This window comes from Eurytemora carolleeae, unplaced genomic scaffold (genome assembly GCF_000591075.1).
Source record: "Eurytemora carolleeae unplaced genomic scaffold, Eaff_2.0 scaffold1567, whole genome shotgun sequence".
In the NCBI taxonomy this organism is placed as follows: domain Eukaryota; kingdom Metazoa; phylum Arthropoda; class Copepoda; order Calanoida; family Temoridae; genus Eurytemora; species Eurytemora carolleeae.
This window is the reverse complement of record NW_019397501.1, coordinates 15860-39804: the sequence shown is the minus strand read 5'-3', so window position 1 is coordinate 39804 and position 23945 is coordinate 15860. Positions and strand designations below refer to the sequence as shown.

Below are 23945 nucleotides of genomic sequence, written 5' to 3'. Positions count from 1 at the left end.
CTTTTGTTTTCTATTTGCATCCGGAAACCTTTGATTTAATTGTTTTTTTAATCCATACTCCCTCGCAAGACAAGAAATTGTATTAATCTAATCAACCTAATCCTCACGCGAAGTTTCATAAAAATTTGAGGAAGGGGGGGATCTAAGCAAATGTTCTTGAAATGCTTCGAAGTATTTCAAAACTCGCACCCAGTCCGCACAGAACACGGTGACGTTTGCTATTGTTTGTTCTTTTATCTTGTTCCATGTCTTTTCATCTATTACCCAAATATTTACAATTGAAACAGAATTTGAAATATATATTCTGAAAACTTCAAAAAAGGCCTAAATGCTCCAAATTCAATTATCTGTACGAAGGCATTTCCAATGATAGCATTTTTTTTTCTGGGATAATGTTGTTTTGTGGGAAACCCTAAGATCCTTTCATTGGAAAAAGAGGAAAAGATAACAACCAGTGATCATTTAAGCATGGATGTCTAATGTCTATACTTATCTTAGAATGTTTCGTATGCAGGCATTTGGAATTTCAAGTGACATTTGACAAAAATTATGTTCTTAATCTTAAAAAATTACTTTTTCTAATTTTTTATATTTATTTCATATTTTACTATATTATACATTAAAAAGTAAACATTAGATCAATTGGTTTCAAACCATTCAGCAAGTTTAATTTTCATTCACAAATATTAGTTGCTTCCATAAATCATTTTGTTCAAGATTTTAAAATAAAACTGCTAAAATTTTCATTTTAAATTCTCAATGAAAACTAGCAAATTTTTTATAAGCAATCCTTTCATTTGTTTCCATTTTTCTTTAAATTGAAAAATGATAAATAAAATTTTAAAAAATACATTTTTTCCTATGACCGCTTGATAAATTTAACGTAACTTTAAGTTTTTACTACTTTCATTTTTAATGGTGTCTTTTAATTAAAATTGATTAAGGCGTCTTCGAAAAAATATTCAATGACTCAATAAAAGATACTGAAAGGGACTGTATGCATGATTTCAATTCACCCTCTAATTTACAACAATACCCAGTAAACCTTGGAAAATAGAATGTCACCAAAACCGTGTAACGTCATGTGCACGGAGTAACATAAAGGGTGTCCCATGAAACATGACGTAGTTGGTAAATAGTTCAGAATGTCTTCTTCCATAATTTGTTAAGTTGTTAATTACCAAAGGTAATAATAAAAATAAAATAAATACTTTATATAATATATAATATAATATATTTGAGCAAAAGATTTTTTAAACGAAATAAACAGCAAATAACCTTTAATACCGTGTAGGGAAAACGACGACGACTATTTACCAACTGTCCTTTTTTGTAGGTGTGTTGATTAAGATTACTCCTCATTTTCTCGTCCGATCCACTTCGAAATCCTCGTCCTTTCAATATTATTCTTTTAAAGTGTCTAATCCTCCCAGTTAAAATTTGGAATTGGAATTTTTGTAAATCAGAAAAAAAGTCTCAGTTGAATTCAAGTTTTCTAGTTTAATGTCTTTGAAAATGTTCACCTATTTTACGCGCATTTTCAAATATTCCTAGTGTAGAATGCCGCAAATAATTCCGAGTTTATAGAACTTCAATCTTTTCAAGTTAATTATAGTGTCAAAAATGAATGCAGAGTTATGCGAAAAGTATTTTTAATTTTTACCTTAAAAAATTCTCATGGGTTGGAAGATTCCAATATGATGCAATCATTGCAATACTTCAGTCCATAGTCCATCCATGTTTTATGCCCTAACGTGGTCAGATTTTTAAAATATAGTTTAATCTTCAAGAATTGGAAACTTTTTAGCACAAAATAATCGAGAGACGAGGATTCCGAGGTGGCTCTGACGAGAAAATGAGGAGAATATGTGGCTCGGACGAGAAGTTGTGTGGCTGGCCTTCCTACCCTGACTGATGTTATTGATTTTAATTTTGTAGCTCACTTAAAAATTTTGTTTAAAAACGTTGTGCTTTATAACAACATCAAAATGCACACGATTGTTTTGAGGTTGGCTTCCTATTTTGTAAGTTTTGGGTCCCTCTGTATTACAATTGAATCTTTAAAAGTACTTTAACTGTTAAATGAAAATATCTAACGATGCTACTGCTAGTTAAAGCTACGTTGCCAAGATTGAAAAGGTGCGCGAAGGCGTAAGTGCTTTTTAAGGGGCAGGGGGGGTGGGGAACAGTCCATAACCACCCCCCTCTGGAGTAAAATCAGGGAGGGGGAAGGGTAAAGAAGCTCGAACATCCCCTGTGCATGCGTATAGATGTGAATTCTAAGGTGAAGGCAAGTTCCATTATAACTATTATTTTCTGATCCTCGCATATATCTAGAGAAAAAATCTTACATTTAAAATACATTATTTTGCTATATATCAACGGTCTCTGACATCAAGGATTAGAAAATTAATTAAAACATTATCAGAGCAATCAGATCCTTTAAACATCTTAAACCTGTTCAAGTTTTCTAAATAAATTGTAATTTTGTGAAATACATAAAAAAGTGTTAAGCACGAAACATCTCTGTACAATATGTCTGTACATATTTGCAAATACTATTCCCGAGTAGTATACAGTACAGCTGATGTGTGTACGTACAATGTACAGTATTCTGATAAACTTAATATTATTTGACTGGAAGTCTCTCCAAAGTTATCAACTCCACATTATTCGGCATCTAAAAATAGGAAAAAGTAAACCCTATCCATTTTTGGGCATGCCTCCCCCCCCCACACTTCTATTAGAGCCCCTCTTCCAGTCCCTTATAATCCATAGTTTAAAGTATACTCCAGCAAGGTTTAATATTTTTTATCCATTTTCATCAAAAGAAACTGGATAAAGAAGCTTAATAGAAACTTGAAATTACTTTTCTAGGAAAATTTCATGGTAAAAAGGAAAGATAATATTTTTTGTATTTTTTTCAATTTAATTTACTGAAAGCAGAGTATAGTATTTCACAGAACAAACAGTTTTTGCTTGGCTACTAAACCTTGATACAATAATTTTACAGATTTGGACAAGGATTTCGACAGAATTTGGAAAGGATTTCAACAGAATTTGGACAGAATTTAGATAGGATTTATTGGACAGGATTTGGACAAGATTTGGACAGGATTTGGACAGGGTTTGGACAGAATTTGGATAGGATTTATTGGACAGGATTTGGACAGAATTCGGACAGGATTTGGACAGAATTTGGACAGGATTTGGACAAGGATTTGGACAAGGATTTGGACAGGATTTAGGAAGGATTTGGTTAAGGATTTGGACAGGGATTGGCAGAATTTGGACAGGATATGGACAGGATATGGACAGGATATGGACAGGATATGGACAGGATATGGACAGGATATGGACAGGATATGGACAGGATATGGACAGGATATGGACAGAAACCAATGATGTCATGCATAATTTCTTCAAAATCTTTCTGCTACCAATTGAACTTGTATTTGACTTCATATAAAACTAAAGATAAAATATGAATTCTCAGAAAATGCAATTTTCCAATGAATTTTGATCTACATATGTATATGCTTTATGCAAATGTATTTATACTGAATATTTACCAAGGAGTTTTAGAACTGCAAGAAAGATATGAGGTTTGTTTACTTTCTTTTCTCTTGCTATTTTTTTCTATTATAGATTGGGGGAGGGGGGTGTTTTCAAGGAAAGCTCATGAAAACAAATCAGACATCTAACTTTATTGGTTTGGTGAAAGACGACTTTATCGCAAAACTTAACTTTATTTGATGTTGTTACAAAGAAAATAGTTTTACAAGACACTTATTAAATTACTATTTAAGCAAAATAATTCTGTTTACACTGCACATTTTTGTCTCCAATGCTTATTAGAGTGCTGAAAGTCATAAATTGAGTAAAAAAAGTCGTTTTCCTATTCCAGAATTTTATTGGTAACACTGTATAAGAGTTGCTTTCTCTGTTTACAATAACGTAGAATTGGATCTAGCTTTATCGTAAATCCTAAATTTACTTTTAAAAAACTAAAGTTTGGCTTCGTTGTTTATGTTCTTAAAAGAAGAACTTACATTTTTGACTGTAGAAGGATAATGAAGCATTTTCATTAGATTTTCCTTGTTGGTCACATTCCTGGGAGCTCCATATCCTGGAGTATACATAAATCATGTACATTTCGTAGATGGGGGGGGGGGTAGTTTCATGAACACAGGGGGATTGCATTTGTTAATTTGTTTTGTGGGAAAAGATATTTCTTTTTTACCTGAAAATTAATTAGATTATATACTTGATTTGTTTAATGATTTGCTCGAAGCTGGAAACTTTTGGATATACAAAATCCCGATCGCTTGATCTCGATTTACACTGCGAGCACTTTTAATTTGGGGATCCACTTTAATCTCTCCGATACAGTTATTCGTTCAGGGTACGATTACCATGCGGGATATCGAGTATATATTAATTTAACTACAGATTTACAAAAGATCGAAATCCAGCACTGATTTCGAAATCAACAATACAATAGTTCCAAGCTCTGTTTACATTATAATGATTTATTTAAAATGGATCTATTTACTTTCTTGAATAATCCATTTATTTATTCTATTAAAGGGGAGACTTCAAATCAGTAAGTCCCAAATCCAGTCCTTAAATCCCCTTTAAGTAAAATTGTAACTCATGTTTCCCTTTAATTCCATTTTAATGCAATAAAATCTTAATACAGCTTTTCCTCCTTTATTTAAAGAACAAGAGTGAAACACGCTGATTCTTTGTTCTCTTATAATATTGTTTCAGACTCAAGCACGAATGCCACAAATTCTGTAAAAAAAATAAAAGACAACATTCAAGTCGTCTTTCTACTAGAAGTTTTGTGGGACACCCTGTACCTGGCCTGCCCCAGTAGGATTCCCAGGACTGAAAATGTAACTTTTGCTGCTCCTCGTCTTCATTTCTTCGTTGCATAAACTTATGCTGCTTCTCACCAACCTATACATAAATATATGCTGCTTCTCACCAACCTATCCATAGACATATGCTGCTTCTCACCAACCTAATCATAAATATATGCTGCTTCTCACCAACCTAATCATAAACATATGCTGCTTCTCACCAACCTAATCATAAACATATGCTGCTTCTCACCAACCTAATCATAAACATATGCTGCTTCTCACCATTCAATACATGAATTTATGCTGCTTCTCACCAACCTAATCATAAATATATGCTGTTTCTCACCAACCAATACATAAACATATGCTGCTTCTCACCAACCTAATCATAAACATATGCTGCTTCTCGCCACCCTATACATAAACATATGCTGCTTCTCACTAACCTATACATAAACATATGCTGCTTTAGCCCACCCTATACAAAAAAAAATGCTGCTTCTCACCAACATATGTAAAAAAGTTTAAAGGGATCTAGAAGTAATTTCAAGTAACCTTCATAGTCATTTGTGGCCTTGATTGTCGCGAATTCGACAGTTATGTACATTCAAATTCAAATTCAAATTCAAATTCAAATTCAAATTCAAATACATATTTCCCGAAATGGAACTGCTAAAGTTTCGAATATTCTCTGTCAAACACTGCTTTTGAAAATTCTAATGCAAAGTTTTGTTTTCTGTGACTGACAGAAAACAAATTATGTGTTTTATATAAAGTTAAATTACATAAAGCTATTAATAATTACAACGGTTTCCATTGAATAAGAAATGTGTGAGCACACAATTTTTAGTCAGACAATTAAGGACTTCAATGGTTATCGCCAAAAAAGGTCTCTGGTTCCAGTATGATTTAATACATATCGTCCTTGGAAAAAAAGTCCTGAGTAGAAAATGAAAATGATTCTAAATTGAATTCGATATTGATTGCTACATTTTTAACCATTTTCTCCTTATAGACGCAACAGGTAGAAGTAATAAAATGTTCATACAGAAGTAAAATTACTAGCGATCGATACCGAAATCAATTCAGGATCAGCCTATACCCCCTTTCATTTTTCGTGAACACTCCCTTTAAGAATACAAATCTTGCCCTGTATATGATTTATGTTGTACAGTTGTTAAGTCCCAGAAATATTTTTTACAGGGCTTTAAGCCCAATTACATTTTTATCGGGACTTTTTCCCCAAAGTTTTTATTTCTAGGTTTTTTCCAAGAAACTTCTTTTCCCGTGACTTTCTTAAAAAGATTTAACTGTTTAATCCTTAATCCACCACTCTACAAACAGAGGGTCCCTTTAAACTCCTGTACAGTCCTTTTTCCTGTTTTTTTCTTCATCTCTGTTTTTCTAGATTTTACAAATAATGTTTTTGGGGAGGAATATCCCAATTGTGGAGTTAATTATAGTAAAATATTCATTAATATATCTTATATATAAACATAAATAATAAATAGCGCAATTAGCATTTTTGTGAGGAGCGGCGACATTTCATTATAATTTTGCCCCCGCTGTTTTCAGTATTTGAAGTAAAAAACAGCATTTTTAATATAATACACCATTTTGTTCTTGTGTTTAAAAAAATAAACTTCCAACAGCTTTGGAATGAACGAAGCGCGAACAAAAATGTCTGTTAGTTCCTGGCTTAGTCATATTCACTATGTATGTAAAGTAAGTAAATAATTAAGTAATCTTCTAGTCATATTTGTCATAGAGTAATAAAACGAAGAGGTGAAGATTAGCTCAGATGTACACAACCGACCTGTCTATTAATTAATTAATAGACAGGTCGGTTGTGTACACCACTATATGTTTACGTATCTAACGTTGTACACTTGTATATAGAGCGATCGTATTTCTAAAGGGGGATTTTATGGAATTGACCAATTTTTAGATTTTCTTTCATTATTTAAAGAGAATTCGAGGATGTTGACTGCTAACATTTGACAATTTTCAAATTTGTAGGTTTTCACTTTTCAATTTATTAGCTAAAAGTTCTGCCAAAAGTATTAAGTTTCTAGGGCATGAATTTAACTTAAACATTCTTATTTCAAACATTTTTTATTGTTTCTTCTCTTCAACTCTTTATCATAAACATGATAGTGTATGAAGGGTTACCCACAAAGATGAAACATTGATGACGACCTGGAGCTCCTAACCCTAAACAGGCGGGGGGGGGGGGCATTTGGCTCCCCCCTCTAGTTTTTTGACTTTTCATAAATAGAAATTTAAAGGACTTTTTGGTAATTTTTTATGCCTAAGGTAGGGTGCAGGGCGATAAAAACCAGAGTAAGTAAAAAAATCTTAAATAGCCCATAACTTTTTTATAACTAAAGCTTCAGATCTGAAAACTATAGTTTTGAAAAGCCCTTAAAAACTGGGTGTAGAAACGTGTGTCACACTTTGATATTTGTTTTAAACAAAAAATTATTTTTTACATTTTTTCGACCTTATCTATCTAATCATTAATACTAATATTCAAATATCTACATTAAACCACTCCTTAGAAATACGATCACTCTATACAGCGTTAGATACGTAAACATATCGTGATGTACACAACCGACCTGTCTATTGATTAATTAATAGACAGGTCGGTTGTGTACATCTGAGCTATAAGCTTCACCTCTTCGTTTTTTTACTCTATGATATTTGTCTACTATTAGTCCCATAATGTAAGGTTTGTGAAGTAGTAACTATAGTTTCTGGCAGTACTTGACTATCTTTCGTCTGCCCATAATCCATAATAATAATTCTCTTTCTGATTGAAGTCCTTCTGTCCTTGTTTTCCAGTAAGGGGCTTATTCCTGTTTTCATCTTATAGTCTGCAAAAGGCTTACAAGTCCAATATATTATTTTTCTTGTTATTCTTAGTAGGTTTTTAAGGTTTAAGCTTTAAAGAAAAATGGTGGTATGTTTTTTCTTAATTGCAAAATTTGATAAAAGATGGTCTACAATCATGATCATGCTGGATCCAAGTAAGGGAGGCAAAATATGCTGAGGGGGGGGGCGAAACTCGGTTCGCCAGTTGCGCCACTGTATATGCTGTATTTTTTTAAGCATACATATGTATGTAACTAAACAAATATTGACAAATATCTCTATATCTATTTATATATAATATTTCAATCCTGATTTCCCACTTCCAATTATGTAATGTAAACTTTATGTAAACATTACAGTTATAAATCACATTCTACTTTACTGTTTAGTGTACTTTTCTTACAAACATTGCATTTTTGAAAAGTTCTTTATACAAATTTTTTGCAGTCTATAATATAATTTGTACACTATAAATACATTCTATTAAAGTTTTATAAATTTATGTACAGTATTTTATACATAGATTAATAACAAAAGAACACTATATAGATGTCTTCTTTTCAAGATTTTTGGTCTTTTATTAACAATAACCCCTGAGGTAGACGGCCAAAGGAGTTACTAAATTTTGAAAAGACGACATATTATAATCTATTTTTATTGTTATTAATCTATGATTTTTTACCTGTCCTGTCAGCTGATCCCAATACAGCTGTTTGTTTCCAGTACTGTGCCAGGGCTGAGATCTAATAATCAGTCGGATTCATTAAACATTTTACAGTAGCGATTTAGCAGCGACTTCCAGGCCTAGCCAGCCTGGGGAATCGCAGCTAAATCACAGCTAGAAAATATTTAACGAATCCGAGTATTTATTAGAAAATTTCTTTTTTTTAGGGAACCTGAAAATAGCTTGTTTAACCTTGAAAAGGCCTGACAGGTCTAAATTAATGTATAGCCCCCCCCCCCCCAGAAAAGGTCTGTTCAAGCTATTTTGACAAGTTATTTTTTGCAAAAAAAATTCTCTAAATTATTATATCGTTAAAAAATAAGTGCGATAGCATAAAAAAAGAGTGTGGCTCCAACCCCCCAATAGAGTTTTTTCCCAAATATAAAATTAATAATATTTTCTATTTTACTTTTGCTTATTTCCCTGCACAATTGATATTTAAGCTTATCTGTTGATGAAAAGTGTCTTGTTAACGTCAAGTTTAGAATTTTTATTAAACTTTATTTTTAATAAAACTGATTGAATATAAATATTAAATACTTCAAAGGCTTGGGAAAAATTTATATTTGAATATTTTGGAAAATTCCGGGAAAAAATATAAATTGAAAAACATTTCTAATTTCAGTAAACATTTTAATATCTATAAAATTTATTCTTAACATTTACACTCGATAAAGTAACAAGTTTTAAAGGATTTTCAATCTTTTATTTATTTCAATAACAATAAATCATATTTTTCATCAAATGTTTTAATTATCAAACCATTATAAATATTTTTGACACACACTAATAACAAATAAAAAGAAGAATGGTAGTCAACTTAATTCTTTTGTACATAACCACTTTCCTACAGACCTGATCCCTACCCTAAGGTCTGAAAAAGCCCGCTTTCATTTTATATTGTAATTTAATTGTGGTAATATTTTATACATTTTTAAAGCCTTTTGGCTGTACAATAATAATCTAAAAAAAATATTTTTATAAAGCTCAATAATTGTTGCCAAATCCAGTTATTTAACAAACAAAGGATTTGAGTCTTTGCCACAAACTCCGATTTCTCATTTTTACATCTTTGCAACCCAATAGCATTGGATATTTACAGTCAAAGTTTACACACTCAAGCTGCAAAGATATAGAGATAAGAATATTTGGGTTTGTGGTAAATAATATATTCTTGTAATGTGAGGAGGTGACAGAGACGATTTCTAGATTTAAAGAATGAACAAAGTCGACAATTGTTCTGCTTTAGATTAGTTTTTAGTTTTTTTCCCCATGTCATTATATTTTTTCCTTGATGTCTAAACTCAAAAGTAAAAATGCAGAAAACTGTGATTAATGTGATAAAAAAAGCGCTTTTGATCTCAACTAATTTTACTTCTATCTGTTGCGTCTATGAGGAGAAAATTATTAAAGACGTCTCATAACGATGAACGTAGCGCCCATACAAACTAAGGAAATTGCAACATACGACTTAGACCGTAAAAAAATTCAATTTTATTTCAAACAAATCATTCAGATATTACAACCTATAGTCATCGATTATCTTTCGCCAAATTTGTATATATCAAAAGCACTTTTTTATCGCATTAAGCCTATACCCCCTTTCATTTTTCGAGAACACTCCCTTTAAAGCGATAGTTAAAGTGTATTTGGTGTTGTTACAAAGGAAACATTAGTATAGCTTAAAAATCATTTATAAAGCGATCTGAGCACACTGTACATGGACTATTTAAAAATTGACTTGAGTGTAAAAGTCATATTCCTATTCCAGATTTTTCTGGTTCTCACTGTTTATATGTGAAATCTAGTGAAATCAAACTTACCCTTTTTGATCAGCGTGCTTCGTTACATCAGTTGAAGAGAGACCATGGGACAACATATTTCCTGATTTTTATTATTATTGTATAAAAATATGCAGGGTGTCCCACGCATAGGGTTTCCATCAAATGGGGAAGTCGTTTCGCGAAAGTTCCGCAAACATTTTAGCTTTTTTTCGGAAAATTTTTCAGTATTCGTTTCGCGAAAAAATCTGGAATTTTCGCCATTTTTCGCTGAATTATCTTAAATTTTATTTTTTAAACGAAATTACGCATTATTTTCGCTTCCTGTCTCAAAATTCATTTTCACGAAAAAATGGGAAATACGAAAGAAAGTTTTTCGCGAAAGTTTTCATTAGCTGGAAATCCTGCCCACGAAACATGACAGTTGGTGAATAGTATTGGATGTCTTCTTCCATATACTGTATTATATATGAAAGACTTCTTTCAATTTATTTTGTTTTAAAAAACCACTTTTACTCAAATATATTTTACTTTAAAATCAATTTTACTATTGACTGCTAGTGCTATAGTTTATATTATTCTGCTTGGTATTAAACCACTTACCAAATTATGGAATAAGACATTTTAAAATATTCACCAACTGTCATATACAAAGATAATATATATATAGATATGCAGGCAGGTAGAAACCTCCTTCCTAAATTGCTTGTAGCAGACAACTAATTTTTGAACCTCTGAGAAAAGGTGCAAGGAGAGACATCTACAGCAAATTGATTACTTTCTATATTCCTTTCTCCCCTTGCTGCCTTCTGTAGGAAATACGCATTTGTGTTATAAATTTCACTTTCTGATAATGGAATACTGCAGATATTTAGTTTTTTAACTAAATGATTATAAGGAACTCTTTAAAACTGTTCCCGCATATTCATGGCTATTTATTTATTTTCGCAAATACTGAAATTTACGTAATATAGTATAAAACTCATTGAAAAATTGTCAAGACGACATTTGACAAATTCTTCCGATGTATTCTTTATTAAGGGTTTCACGTTATATATACCATATTACATAGAGTAATAAAACCAAATATAAATATATATATTCATATTTAATAAGATACAAATTTATTTATGCTAAATTAAAGAATATTTGAAATAATTAGTTCAGAGGCCTTTAATAAATAACGAGACGTAGTTAAACTTTATGAATTAAGTTAAGTTATTTGTATCAAAAAATCTTGGATTTTTGTAAAATTTTGAAAATGCGCGAAAAAAATTATTAAGAGTAGATGCTGACAATTAAAAGTTAAAATAGAGGATGGGCGCGAAGCGCCCTAAAAGCCTAGTTTTGATAAACTTAATTAATCTTTTTGTATTAAGAAATATCGTTCCCAGTGTACATTATGTTACACATTTTGCAGCTTACTTTCAATAAAGTATAGACATAGTTTAATATATGTATATTTATTCATACAGCTCCCATGAACTACAAAGTTCAGACAGATATACTGTTTCGATATGAGGTTACATACTCTGGATGCCCTCCAATGAAGGAAAATGTCTACTTTTATTTCAACAATTACTCTAAGTCCTCATATGACGTCACTTATACTAAAACAATCATCCCATTAACAAGTAATTGAAGCTAAAAAAATGCAATTCTAATTCAAGTTTTCAATTTTCAAGTTTAATTATATCTAGTGTACCGAAAATGTATTATTCTTTAAAATAAGCTGTGACGTTCATATGAGGATCTGGAGTATTCATTGCTGTAAAGATCGTCTTTACCTTCAGAATATCAACCTTAATCGTACAACCTTGGGTACGATATCCTAGTGCAAACTTGGTTCAATAACCAGTTCAAATTATGCAAATATAAATTGAGTAAAATATCTCAGTTTGTAAATATTACATATTTCTTAAATGATATTTTACAGCGTAGTTATTGGAACACAAAATTAAAAACAAAACTATAAATTGGATAGCATGAAGTATATTCTGTAATGATGTGCAATTCTATCTTTGTTATTCATGCTAGTAATATCGTTATCTTAATTATTTGTATATTGACCCAGCCGGGCTAGCCCGGTCAGTTTCATTTTTACCGGTTTATAAATAAAGTAGTTTGATTAATACGGACGTATAAAGAGCCTTGAGTATTGGCTGAGAGTAGAGAGCCTTGGGTTTTGGCAAGAGATAGAGTTAGATACAGGGTGTCCCACGAAACATGACAATAGGAAGACGACTTGAAAGTCGTCTTTGATATTTGAATTTATTTGTGACATTTAGTCTTCTATCTACTTTAAAATGTATGATTCTTGAAACAATTATCACATAATTCTCCTAGCCCTGGCATTTCCAAAAAGTGGTCTGCGTTTTTTGTGCTTTCAATATTACCGGAGATATAAAGAATTTGGTTCAAATTTCAATTTTGTTAAATAAAAGCAAAATTGTCGAAATCTGAACGAAATTCTTCATATCTCGGGCAATATTGAAAGCACAAAAAAGGCAGACCACATTTTGGAAATGGCAGGACAAGGGAAATTTTGTGATCATTATCTTTAGAAATTTACTTCTAAAATTAGGTTGACAAAATAAACGCAGCAAATTATATCAAAAATCAAGACGACATTCAAGTCGTCCTGCATACTGCCATGTTTCGTGGGACACCCTGTATGTTCTCATTAGACTTTGAGTAGAGTTATCATTGAAGTTATAGCATCTAGATTTACTACAAGCATTTTTTTCAAAGTGATGAAATTTCTTAGTATTTCACAAATTAAAAGTTTTTAAGTCGTTTTCGTTTATTGTACAGTGAAACCCAGATATATGTATACATTGTAAGAGTTTTTTATAATGTCGTATTCTCAACCTAATTAAGATCAAATGCCGCGGAAAAACAAGTACACATATTAATAGCTGTCCTGCATATTTCAGGGCTTTTAATTTACCTTGAAATTAAAATTAAAAGTAGTTTCTTAAGAATCAAACAAATTATGACTCTCAACAAGGATATTTGGATATATTTTCAAAAAACTTATTTAACCCTTCAAAGCTGCGAGTATCTCAGCAGCTTTCATCATGCGCAGGACAATGATAAAGCATAACAACTATCATAATCTTTGAAATAATTTCAAGACGACATTTCATGCACTCTTGTTATGTACATTGTACCCTTGTATGTGAGATCAATTGTAGATAAACAACAAACAAACAAACAAATAAGAAACAGTGTATATCTTTATATTTACCTGTTTTTGGATCCTTCTTTGGCTTCCCAGTAAACTTTTCCTTCATGAGAGGAACCAGTTCTATTCCAACCTGGAGAAGGACATAGGATTAATTTCAGTTCTATTCCAACCTGGAGAAGGAGATATAATTAATATCAGTTCTATTCCAACCTGGAGAAAGAGATAAGAATAATATCACCTCTATTCCAACCTGGAGACGAAAATAGGAATAATATCATTTCTATTCCAACCTGGAGAAGAAGATAGGATTAATAACAGTTCTATTCCAATCTGGAGAAGGAATTAGGATTAATACAAGTTCTATTTTAACCTGGAGAACGAGAAAGGATTAATAACAATTCTATTCCAACCTGGAGAAGGAGATAGGAATAATATTAGTTTTATTCCAATCTAAAGAAGGAGATAGGATTAATACAAGTTCTATTCCAACCTGGAGAAGGAGATAGGAATAATATCAGTTCTATTCCAACCTGGAGAAGAAAATAAGATTAATATCAGTTCTATTTCAACCGGGAGAAGGCAATAGGATATATATCAGTTCTATTCCAACCTGGAGAAGGAGATAGGAATAATATCAGTTCTATTCCAATCTGGAGAAGGAATTAGGATTAATACAAGTTCTATTTCAACCTGGAGAACGAGAAAGGGTTAATAACAATTCTGTTCCAACCTGGAGAAGGACTATAAGGATAATATCAGTTATATATTCCAACCTGGAGAAAGAGATAGTATTAATCTTTCGTAACAATCCCCAGGTTATTAATTTTTTGCAGCTTTATTGAAATCACATCATTTTTAAGAAATTGGGAAAATAAATTTTGTATTGTCTTTAAATTGAATAAGTAACCAATTTATAAATGAAGACTTCACGTAGGTTGAAAATCAATACATATCCAAAGACACATCCAACAAAAAATTTGAAAAAAAAATATGTAAAATTTGTTTTCCTTTCTGGTTCTCACTGTAAAATTTTGAGATTTTAATAATATTTCAAAATTGTACGTTCTATATGTTTGCTTTTATTAAAAGTAAAAAAAAATCTTTAAAACGGATTCGATTTTACACTTTGTATACTTCGTTACTTTTTTGGTTCTAAAAATTAGGGTTTTTTTAAAGTAAATGATGGATTATTTTTTTCGACATTTTCAATTTTATTATTAGAAATTTTAATGGAATTCTAGTTGTTGACTTTAAATTGCGTGTCTTATCAAAATTTGTGAAAACAATGAAAACTAATTCACAATTTATTGGAAATATTGAGAAAAAATGCTTTCTGAAAGGAACTGTCCTTGTAACTTTTAGTGACCCTCCATTTACAAAAATAAATTAGGAGCATTTTATATGCACACGGTACCCTTAAAACCCTATAATCTAATAATATGGAAGAAAACTTTATATTTTTGGACTGAAAATGAATAGACAGTTTGGAGAAACAAAAATATGGATTTCTAATGCAAACTTGATCGGACAGTTGATAAAGCTTTTCAGGGTAAGCTGTTGGGATTCGGAAATACCACGTGTATCAATGGAGGGTCACTTAAACTTCCTTTACAATCTCTTTTAGTTTCAATTATTATGATAATTATGTATCTTAACATTATTCTTATCCGGAAGGTTTAGATTATTTTAGTGAACTATACAATTGTGTAGTAAAAATATTATAATGATTGTTTCCTCCATAAAGTAGTATAAAGAGTGTCTTAGAAATATGAAGTTTACCCCAGTTCGAAATAAAACTCTAACTGTAGGTAAATATTTGAAAGGACTTATGCACATTTTTGTGGACAAACTGTTTGTTAAATCAAGATAAATTTTACCATCTATTTTGAGTTTAAACTTTGCAAGCATACTTAGGATATAAATAATCCTCCTCCATGTAATATAAATCATCTTTTTAACCAAATTTTCTCAAACTTGTTTTCAAAACCCTCGCTCGGAAAATAAATGACATTAATAATTAATGAATAATATTTTTAAAATTGTAAACTTTTTACTCTGGAGACCATGGGAAACCATTAGAGACCATAGGAGACCTTTTAGGCCACTGCAGACCATATAGCAGACCATTGGATACCATTAAAGACCATTAGAGGCTATCCAGCGGAAACCAGTGGGACTAATGGAGACTACTAAAGTTCATTGGAGACTAGTGGAGACAAGTGCATACCTGTTGCATTCAGTTCAGTGGAGACCAAAATGTTCCGTGAAGTCCAGTTAACTCCAACAGTGGAGCCCAGTGAGACCAGTCGAGATTAGTGGAGACTAGTGGAGACCAGTGGAGACCGGTGGAGACCAGTGGAGCCCAGTAAGACCAGTTGAGATTAGTGGAGACTAGTGGAGACCAGTGGAGACCAGTAGAGTCAAGTGAAGACCAGTTGAGACCAGTGGAGACCAGTGGAGACCAGTGGAGACAAGTGGAGACCAGTGGAGACTAGTGGAGACCAGTGGAGACCAGTGGAGACCAGCGGAGACCAATGGAGACCAATGCAGACCAGTGAAGACCAGTGGAGACCACTGGAGACCACTGGACAGCTTTACATGTACGATTCACAACAGTAATCTAAATTCAATTTTTAGCACAAAGCACTGAGATAAAGTGAATTTTCTAGATAGACAAACGAGGATATTTTCCTCGTTGTTACTCAGATAAAGGTTAAAAAGTTACCGTTGTAAACCGGGTATTTACTTGGTCTTTTATAATTTCCCTTTTACTTACTTCACTTGTAACATCCAAGTGTTCGTCATGTCTTCTCTGCGCATTATAACTCATATCCCTGAATATCAAACAATTTTTTAACTTTTAAAAAAAAAAGTATTTAAAATTTATAAATTGCTTTCCTTTTCATGTCCTCTGCTTCATTCCTCTTGACTTCCCATACTCTCTTTCTTGGATCTCCAGACCCAGACCAGCCCTGCAGGGGAAAATAAGGTTTAGTAAAGGGTGTGTCTCAAAAAAAGGAAGTTTTTTTGGTGGACCCTTTTTTGCATAATAGAAGTCTCAAGTTTGGATCCCACGGAATAACATTCAACTATGGAGGAGGTCCTGTGCCTTGTCGCTATTATTGATATTAAAAGGGTCCGTATCAAGGGTATGGGCCCAGGTATCCCAACAAAAAGACTTAAAACACTAATCCAATTTGATTCCAACTAACAGCCAATGCTATACAAATTGTTAATTCATGTATATTTGCCGCGTCATCGTATGAAGTTGTAGTTGTGGCGCTCCATGTCCGAGTCGTTTATTTTTGTATTTGTATATTCTTATTCGTATTTTTGTATTTGTATTTTTGTTTTTGTATTTTCGTATTTGTATTTTTGTATTTGTATTTTTGTATTTGTATTTTTGTATTTGTATTTTTGCATTTTAGTATTTTTGCATTTGTGTTTTTGCATTTGTATTTTTGTATTTGTATTTTCGTATTTGTATTTTTGTATTTGTATTTCTGTATTTGTATTTTTGTATTTGTATTTTTGTATTTGTATTTTTGCATTTGTATTTTTGTATTTATATTTTTGTATTTTTATTTTTGTATTTTTGTATTTGAATTTTTGTATTTTGTATTTGTATTTTTGTATTTGTATTTCCGTATTTCTATTTCCGTATTTCTATTTTTGTATTTATATTGTTGTATTTGTATTTTTGTATTTGTATTTTTGCATTTTAGTATTTTTGCATTTGTATTTTTGCATTTGTATTTTCGCATTTGTATTTTTGTATTTGTATTTTTGTACTTGTATTTTTGTATTTGTATTTTTGTATTTGTATTTTTGTATTTGTATTTTTGTATTCATATTTTTGTATTTGTATTTTTGTATATGTATTTTTGTATTTGTATTTTTGTATTTGTATTTTCGTATTTGTATTTTTGTATTTGTATTTTTGTATTTGTATTTTTATTTTTTTATTTGTATTTTTGTATTTGTATTTTTATTTTTTTATTTGTATTTTCGTATTTGTATTTTTGTATTTAGACTCCTTATAGAAAAACTGGTCCATATTTCAGAATGCTAGTTGAACCCTTCAAGTTCAACACTTATAATTACTCATTGGAGATTTTATGTATTAAACAATTTACAAGAAATTTAGCTGAAACATTCAAAATTACGTTTGTTTGCTCAAGAACTTGAAAGGAAAATTATTTTTAAGTTTTAAGAATTTCTGCAAGAATTTATCAAAGAAATGTAATTGTATTAGTTCCGACTTCCGTTCCTTTGCAGTCACAGACTCTTTCAGAGATTATTATTGTCACTCTGCAGGAGGATATAAACATTTCTTAGATATCATAACATTATTTTTTTAAGTTCTAACAAAATGGTCCAATTTCGAAATGAGTTCGGTATTTAATCAATAATTATGATCAAAATGTTAGCGGTTCTTCTTTCAATGAAAATTGGATCAGGCAACATTTTTTGAGTGGAATGACTGAACTGTTGTACCGTATATATCATTTGTACAAACTTTAAAAAAGAAAGATATAAGAATATCTCTTGGATTTAAAATCCCAAAGTGTTCAAAGGACTGTCAGCGTAATTTTAAGTGAGCTTCCATTTAACAAGCTAGGGTCATCCTCAAATCACAATGATACCCTTTAAACCTTTAACTGATCTTCGAGGACAGAGAACTCAGTGTATATATCTCTTAATGCTGTGTAAAAAGTCTTTATATTGGAGTGAACGGTAGCCTATTGTATGAATTCAACGCAAATGACGTTACATTTATTTCTATGTTCAACGCAGTTTTCTAAAATTTGAAGTAAATATTCCTTAAATATAAAACAGCTTGTGAACAAAATTGTGAACAATTACAAGCATTACTGTAGATAAACTAAAGAAAAGTGTGTCATTTTTGATCAGTTTTGTTAATTGGACATGTGCCTATTTAATGGGAGTGCTCGCCAAAAATTAAAGGTGGTATAGGCTTACGGCGAAAAATAACAAATTATTCCACGCATTCGTACATAGTTTTTTTCATAATATTTTTATTTTTCATGATCTTAGAGTTACTTTTAAAAACATTTATTCCTGTTTCGATGATATTGAAGACGAAATTTTCATATTTTCCAGAAATCTCGAAAATTGACTAAATACAAAAAAAATTGATGATTATTGTTTGTATAATATCTGGATGCTTTGTTTGGAATTAAATTGATTATTTTACGATCCTAGTTGAATGTTGCAACTTTCCTAATTTGTATGAACGCTATAACGTTCTTTAGCAAGAGTTGCTTTTAACCATTTCCTCCTTATAGACGCAACAGATAGAATTAAGCGCTTATTTTTTGCCATAAGCCTATACCCCCTTTCATTTTTCGCGAACACTCCCTTTAACCGTTGTGTTATTCAACCACTTAAACTATTAATTTAGAATTACTAATCAAGGATGTTGAAGGTTCTAAATGTTCACCATTTTATCATAGAATCCTTGACCAGTAACAGCTGATGATCTCCAGTAGGTTCCTCCAGGTCCTGGTCTACCCCATTCATTACCAGCTGTATCCTCCTAGAACACAGTTAGGAACATTAGTTCAAGAGTTGCATGATCCCTACCAGTACAAGGATGCTGGTCTAGTGTTTACCGTACAGGCCTATCTGGTTTACCCAGTATGTGGTTAACCTAGCCTGTTTTATGCAACAGAAAGGTTATTTCTCTCGGTAAAAAAAAAACATTTAAGACAACATTTTTTAATTTATCTTCCTGATTAATTGTCATAACGTTTAAAAAACGATCCTGTAAAAACGATAGTATTCGTTTTTGAAAAATTCAAAACGAGTGTTTTGTTCGTGACCCATCGTTTTATTTTGTGATATATGGGAATTTCCGAACCAATTTAAGATTTTACTTTTTCATACTTGCACCGTCCCTGATAGTAACGTTTTTTTATAAACCTGATTTTGGTTTTTGTAAACAAATCGTACTGCAAAGTTCAAAATATACGCATTGTATCGTAAATTTATCAGTAATATTGGAACCTATTTGACTTTAGGAGTTATTCCATCACCCGAGCGTCAATGGTATGTAAACCTTTATGTAAACCTTTTAGGTTTGTTTATTTTCGTATTTATATATATACTCGCTTACAGGGGCGTACGAGGGCTTCGTTTAGGGGGGGCCAAATTTTAAGTCCCCCCCTTGGCAACATTGTGCCCCCCACCTAAAAAAAAACTTTTTTGAAAAAATATTGATACCTTTTTAAATTTTTTAAGGGGATGGTTTTCTTTTTTCAGTATTCTCTGATCAAATAATATTTCAAAACTGTATTCGAGCATGTTATGTTGCATGCATGTTTAACAGAAAAGAAAATCCAAAGAATTTGATTTTATCAAAAGGATTTGAAAGCAAACAAATAAAACCAACAAAGTTAATATTTTATTTCCTAAAATCAAGAAAAGTAGAAAACAGCAAAACAAAATGTTGCAACAAACTCTGGTTTTCTATTCCCTAGGTGTTTGCAACCCAATGTCGTTGACATATTTCAAACTATGAATTCTGTTAGATCAAATCAATTTTCAGTTTGTGGCAAACACCTAATTTCCTTATACTTATACATACACACATACGAACTGCATGTAGTTTCAAAGGCTTGATTTTAAATTGTAATTTGAAAAAAGCTTTTAAGAAATCAAACGTCGTCTTCTTTATATTTGTGTATACAACAACCTATGTGCGTCACAGTAAAATGTATGAGAATGTAAGACATCCTTTCTTCTTATCTAAGAACATGTTTATTAAATCTCCATGTATACGTTGAGCAGATTATAAGATCAGAGAATGAATAATATTTCATTTTAAATTTATGTAATTGAAATTTAATTAGTAATTATCTGGTGCACACCATGTGTTTAGCAGCCTCTAAATTGTTTTGATTTTCCGCAGCTTTATTCAACATCTTCTCCTTTACTTGATCATCTAGAGGTAAAATAATATTAATTAATTAATCATAATAATCATCGAAATTAACATTAATGAATTATATGAACCAAATTTATAACATTTTTTTGATTGTTTAAGATATATAACATATACATAACACTATAGTAAAACATAAATATTAAGTAAAAACATTAATATTTTGTGAAAAACATTAATATTTAGGAAATACAAAAATATTAAGTAAAAACAATGAAAAAAAAAGACATTCAGAAGTATTAAATATAAGCAAATATTTATTTTAAAACATAAATATTACGTAGCATAAATATTAAGCAAAAACCATAAATATTGAGTAAACATGAGTATAAGTGAAAACATAAATATTAAGTAAAAAATTTCAGTTTTGCATAATGACATAAATATTAATAAAGAAAATAGATATTTCGTAAAAAAACAAAAATGGAGAAAATATAGATATTATGTTTTTAAACAAATGTTCTTATTAAAAAAATAAATACCTAATTCTCTATGATACAATGATTTCTCCTGCCTGTCTGTTTGATATCTATATAAAATAAAAATGTTATAGATTTTAATCTTATTTAAAAGGTTTTTAAAAAGGTTTTTAAGAATATGTTAAAATTTTTGACAAGAGTTTACGTGAAAATTTATCTGGACAAAGATAAAAGTTTAGAAGATTTGGCAATTATTAAAATATTTAGTTTTTGTGTAGCCTTCTCTTTTTTTACAGGGGTACCCGGGAATTTGTATACTTTAATTACTACATGAAAACTTTAAAATGTTGAGATCTGAAGGTTGAACTTGAATTTATGCCTTAAAGAAACATTTTTATGTTAACAATGTTTTGGCAAAAAAAATAAATAAGTTTACAGAACCCAGGAACAAATGTAAGAATAAAGAGTAAAGTGTCCGTATCCCTGTATCCTAGATTAATTAGACCAGGAAAAAGGAAAAACGTATTTGAAAAGAGAAACGGCAATTACAATAATTAAGATGAAAATCCTAAAAAATCTAGATTTTAATTATGTTTCACCTAATAGCATTGGAAATTGTTTTTTGAACGCTCTCGTTGTTCTGAAACCTAAAACATCAATATTGTTTTTTTTGTTTTAAATATTTATGTAAATTTGACCTAATCTCTGGGTTTCCAGTTATAATAGTTTTAAGTCGACCAGATTTAGTCCTGACAGGTGCTCCACAGCCAGGCCTTCCAAACTTCAAGGCGTCCTATAAACATATAGAATTAAAGAGACGTGGGCGTTACTTCAAGGGATATTTCATGCAAAGATGGCAATGCCCAAGGTTATAATGCAAGGAAAATTATTTCAGAGGTGTACGCATCTTTTGTACTGCAGTGTACTGTCCCTGGGCGGTAAAGAAAACACAAGACGGATGTCAAAGCCTGACATTGGATCCATCTTTTTTCATAAAAAATCGATGTAATATTCTGGTCATGGGAAACTAATATGTGAATTATCAAAATAACCAAAATGTAATGCTTTTAACCACCTCGGTTACTAAGCGAACACTAATGCATCTATTCTTGTTTACAAATTCCGCCTAAAGAGAACTGATTTCAATATGTACGAAGAGTATACGCAACCAAGATTAACTTTCCTTGCATTATAACCTTGGCAGTACCTGAATTACAACGTACTATTTATACCTTGACCGGATAAAATGTGGAAGATAACGTCGGTTTTCGGTTCAGTTCTGATAGTCTTTCTTTTTTTCTTATTAGCGCAATTACAAATAAAAATCAACAGTTTATTAAAAAACATGGATATCTAGATCTAATACCGACAAAAGGACACATTTGTAAATCGGTCATTCCCATATTTACATTAACAGCCGCCTAAAATTCGGCTCCAAGTTTATTTTTTTAAAAATTCAAGGATTTAGGTTGCCCAGTGGATACAACGAAAGTAATAAGGCTTTTTTTCATAAATAACTAGCTAACAAAATAATTAAGTCTGAAAATTTATTCTAATATTGAGATCAATATGTTTTAGATCAATTCGAAGAGTTATTTCCATGTTATAACTAAAACGATAAAGAAAATTGTGAAAATTTATAAAACAGAAAAACGACAATATCTTCCCTTTTTTATACTCAGTTAGAGCTTGTACATGATTTACATTAAATCGAAAATATCACTTTTAAAACTGGGGAACACATACGGTTTCATTAAGCTTTTAAAGATTTAGTGAAGAATTGGCATTGTATTAAATAGTTTACAAAGTTATCATATTAAAAAATCTTTGCTCTGTTAACTTGATAGTGATGTACAGTTCCTTGTCTTTCATGTACCATTTATGTACCTTATGTTTAGTGCCCTTATGTACATCTGTGTGTACACGCCCAATCAGATGTTTTGGAAGATTTTTTACATTTCGGATAATTTTCGGCTCAGCTTTGGACGGAAGGTTCTTTTTTGGATAAGGAAATAGATTTTTGGTTTTAGAGAATATGTTAGGGTTTATTCGGAGATACTCGGAGGAAGAAGTGAAGGGTTTCCCATAGGAGAAAGGTAGAGTCTCAGCAATCATCTTGCAATAAAACTTTTCTGATTATTCAACCATGCTGAAAAGGAGATTGCTCTGAAAAGTTTGAAAATATAAAAACTTTTTCTTTGAAAGTTTAAAACTATAAACTGATCTTTTCTGCATTGGGAATAATATTGAAGTCTTTGAATAGGAGTAAGGGAAAAAAATGGTAGATCAGTTTTATGAAAAGAAAAAGAGGCAAACATTCACTGAATTATCTTTGTGTTAATGTAAAGGTTATAGATACTCTGGATGCGTTCCAATTTACTATAGAAATGTCGTCTCCATGCATTGCAATGACGTCATATATGGATTTTGAGTGTATTGCTATGGAGACGACATTTCTAGTACATTGGAGCGCATCGAGAGTATGTATTAATGCTGTAATAATTGCACAATTTAAACGTCTGCTTGGCCTAATGACTACACTACACAAACTAGACGTAGTATAAGCTGCCTAAAATTTGTGTACAAAAGTGTGCAATCTTAAATCTTTTATGACTTAAAAAGAGCCATAATGTAGACGCAATATTTACGTAAATCAGAAAATAAAAGAGAATGTAATGATTCAATGAAACCACATGGAATACTATTTTTTAACAAATCTGCAAAACTGTCTGACCTCAGTCTTGAAACCGTGTTTCATTAAATGCTCTGTCTAAAGTTTCGGACTCAGTGTTTACAGTACAGTGTACACTGTACAGTGTTCAGGGTACACAGCTATGTGTCAGCTGATTTTTTCAGTCACTAACTGGTTCCTAGGCTTGTCTAAGGCCTCAGAAGAAAATTAGATTTTTTTAAGAAAAAAAAATTATAATAATTTTCCATTATGTAAAGGGACTGTACACTTGATACTCTCCATTATGTAAAGGGACTGTACACTTAATACTCTCCATTATGTAAAGGGACTGTACACTTGATACTCTCAATTATGTAAAGGGACGGTACACTTGATACTCTCCATTATGTAAAGGGACTGTACACTTAATACTCTCCATTATGTA

General features: G+C 31.1%; 1 protein-coding gene across 4 annotated transcripts in view; it reads right to left on the bottom strand.

Moving 5' to 3' along the window:
• Positions 1-1912: 1912 nt before the first annotated feature.
• Positions 1913-23945, bottom strand: part of LOC111714611 (uncharacterized) — a 34303-nt gene continuing 12270 nt past the window's right edge. For 2 of the 4 annotated variants that reach the window (XM_023489754.1, XM_023489755.1), the window contains exons 7-19: positions 21528-21622; positions 21429-21476; positions 20893-20939; positions 20337-20410; positions 18908-19003; positions 16342-16415; positions 16220-16277; positions 13504-13573; positions 10296-10356; positions 8431-8491; positions 4866-4965; positions 4053-4129; positions 1913-2680 (exon numbers count right to left, since the gene is read on the bottom strand). In XM_023489754.1, coding sequence (XP_023345522.1) covers positions 2630-2680; positions 4053-4129; positions 4866-4965; positions 8431-8491; positions 10296-10356; positions 13504-13573; positions 16220-16277; positions 16342-16415; positions 18908-19003; positions 20337-20410; positions 20893-20939; positions 21429-21476; positions 21528-21622 — 912 coding nt within the window. In that variant the 3' untranslated portion in view covers positions 1913-2629. Of the gene's footprint in view, positions 2681-4052; positions 4130-4865; positions 4966-5026; positions 5254-8430; positions 8492-10295; positions 10357-13503; positions 13574-16219; positions 16278-16341; positions 16416-18907; positions 19004-20336; positions 20411-20892; positions 20940-21428; positions 21477-21527; positions 21623-22716; positions 23023-23945 lie in introns of those variants that run through there. The other 2 variants (XM_023489757.1, XM_023489756.1) reach the window with 2 other exon arrangements.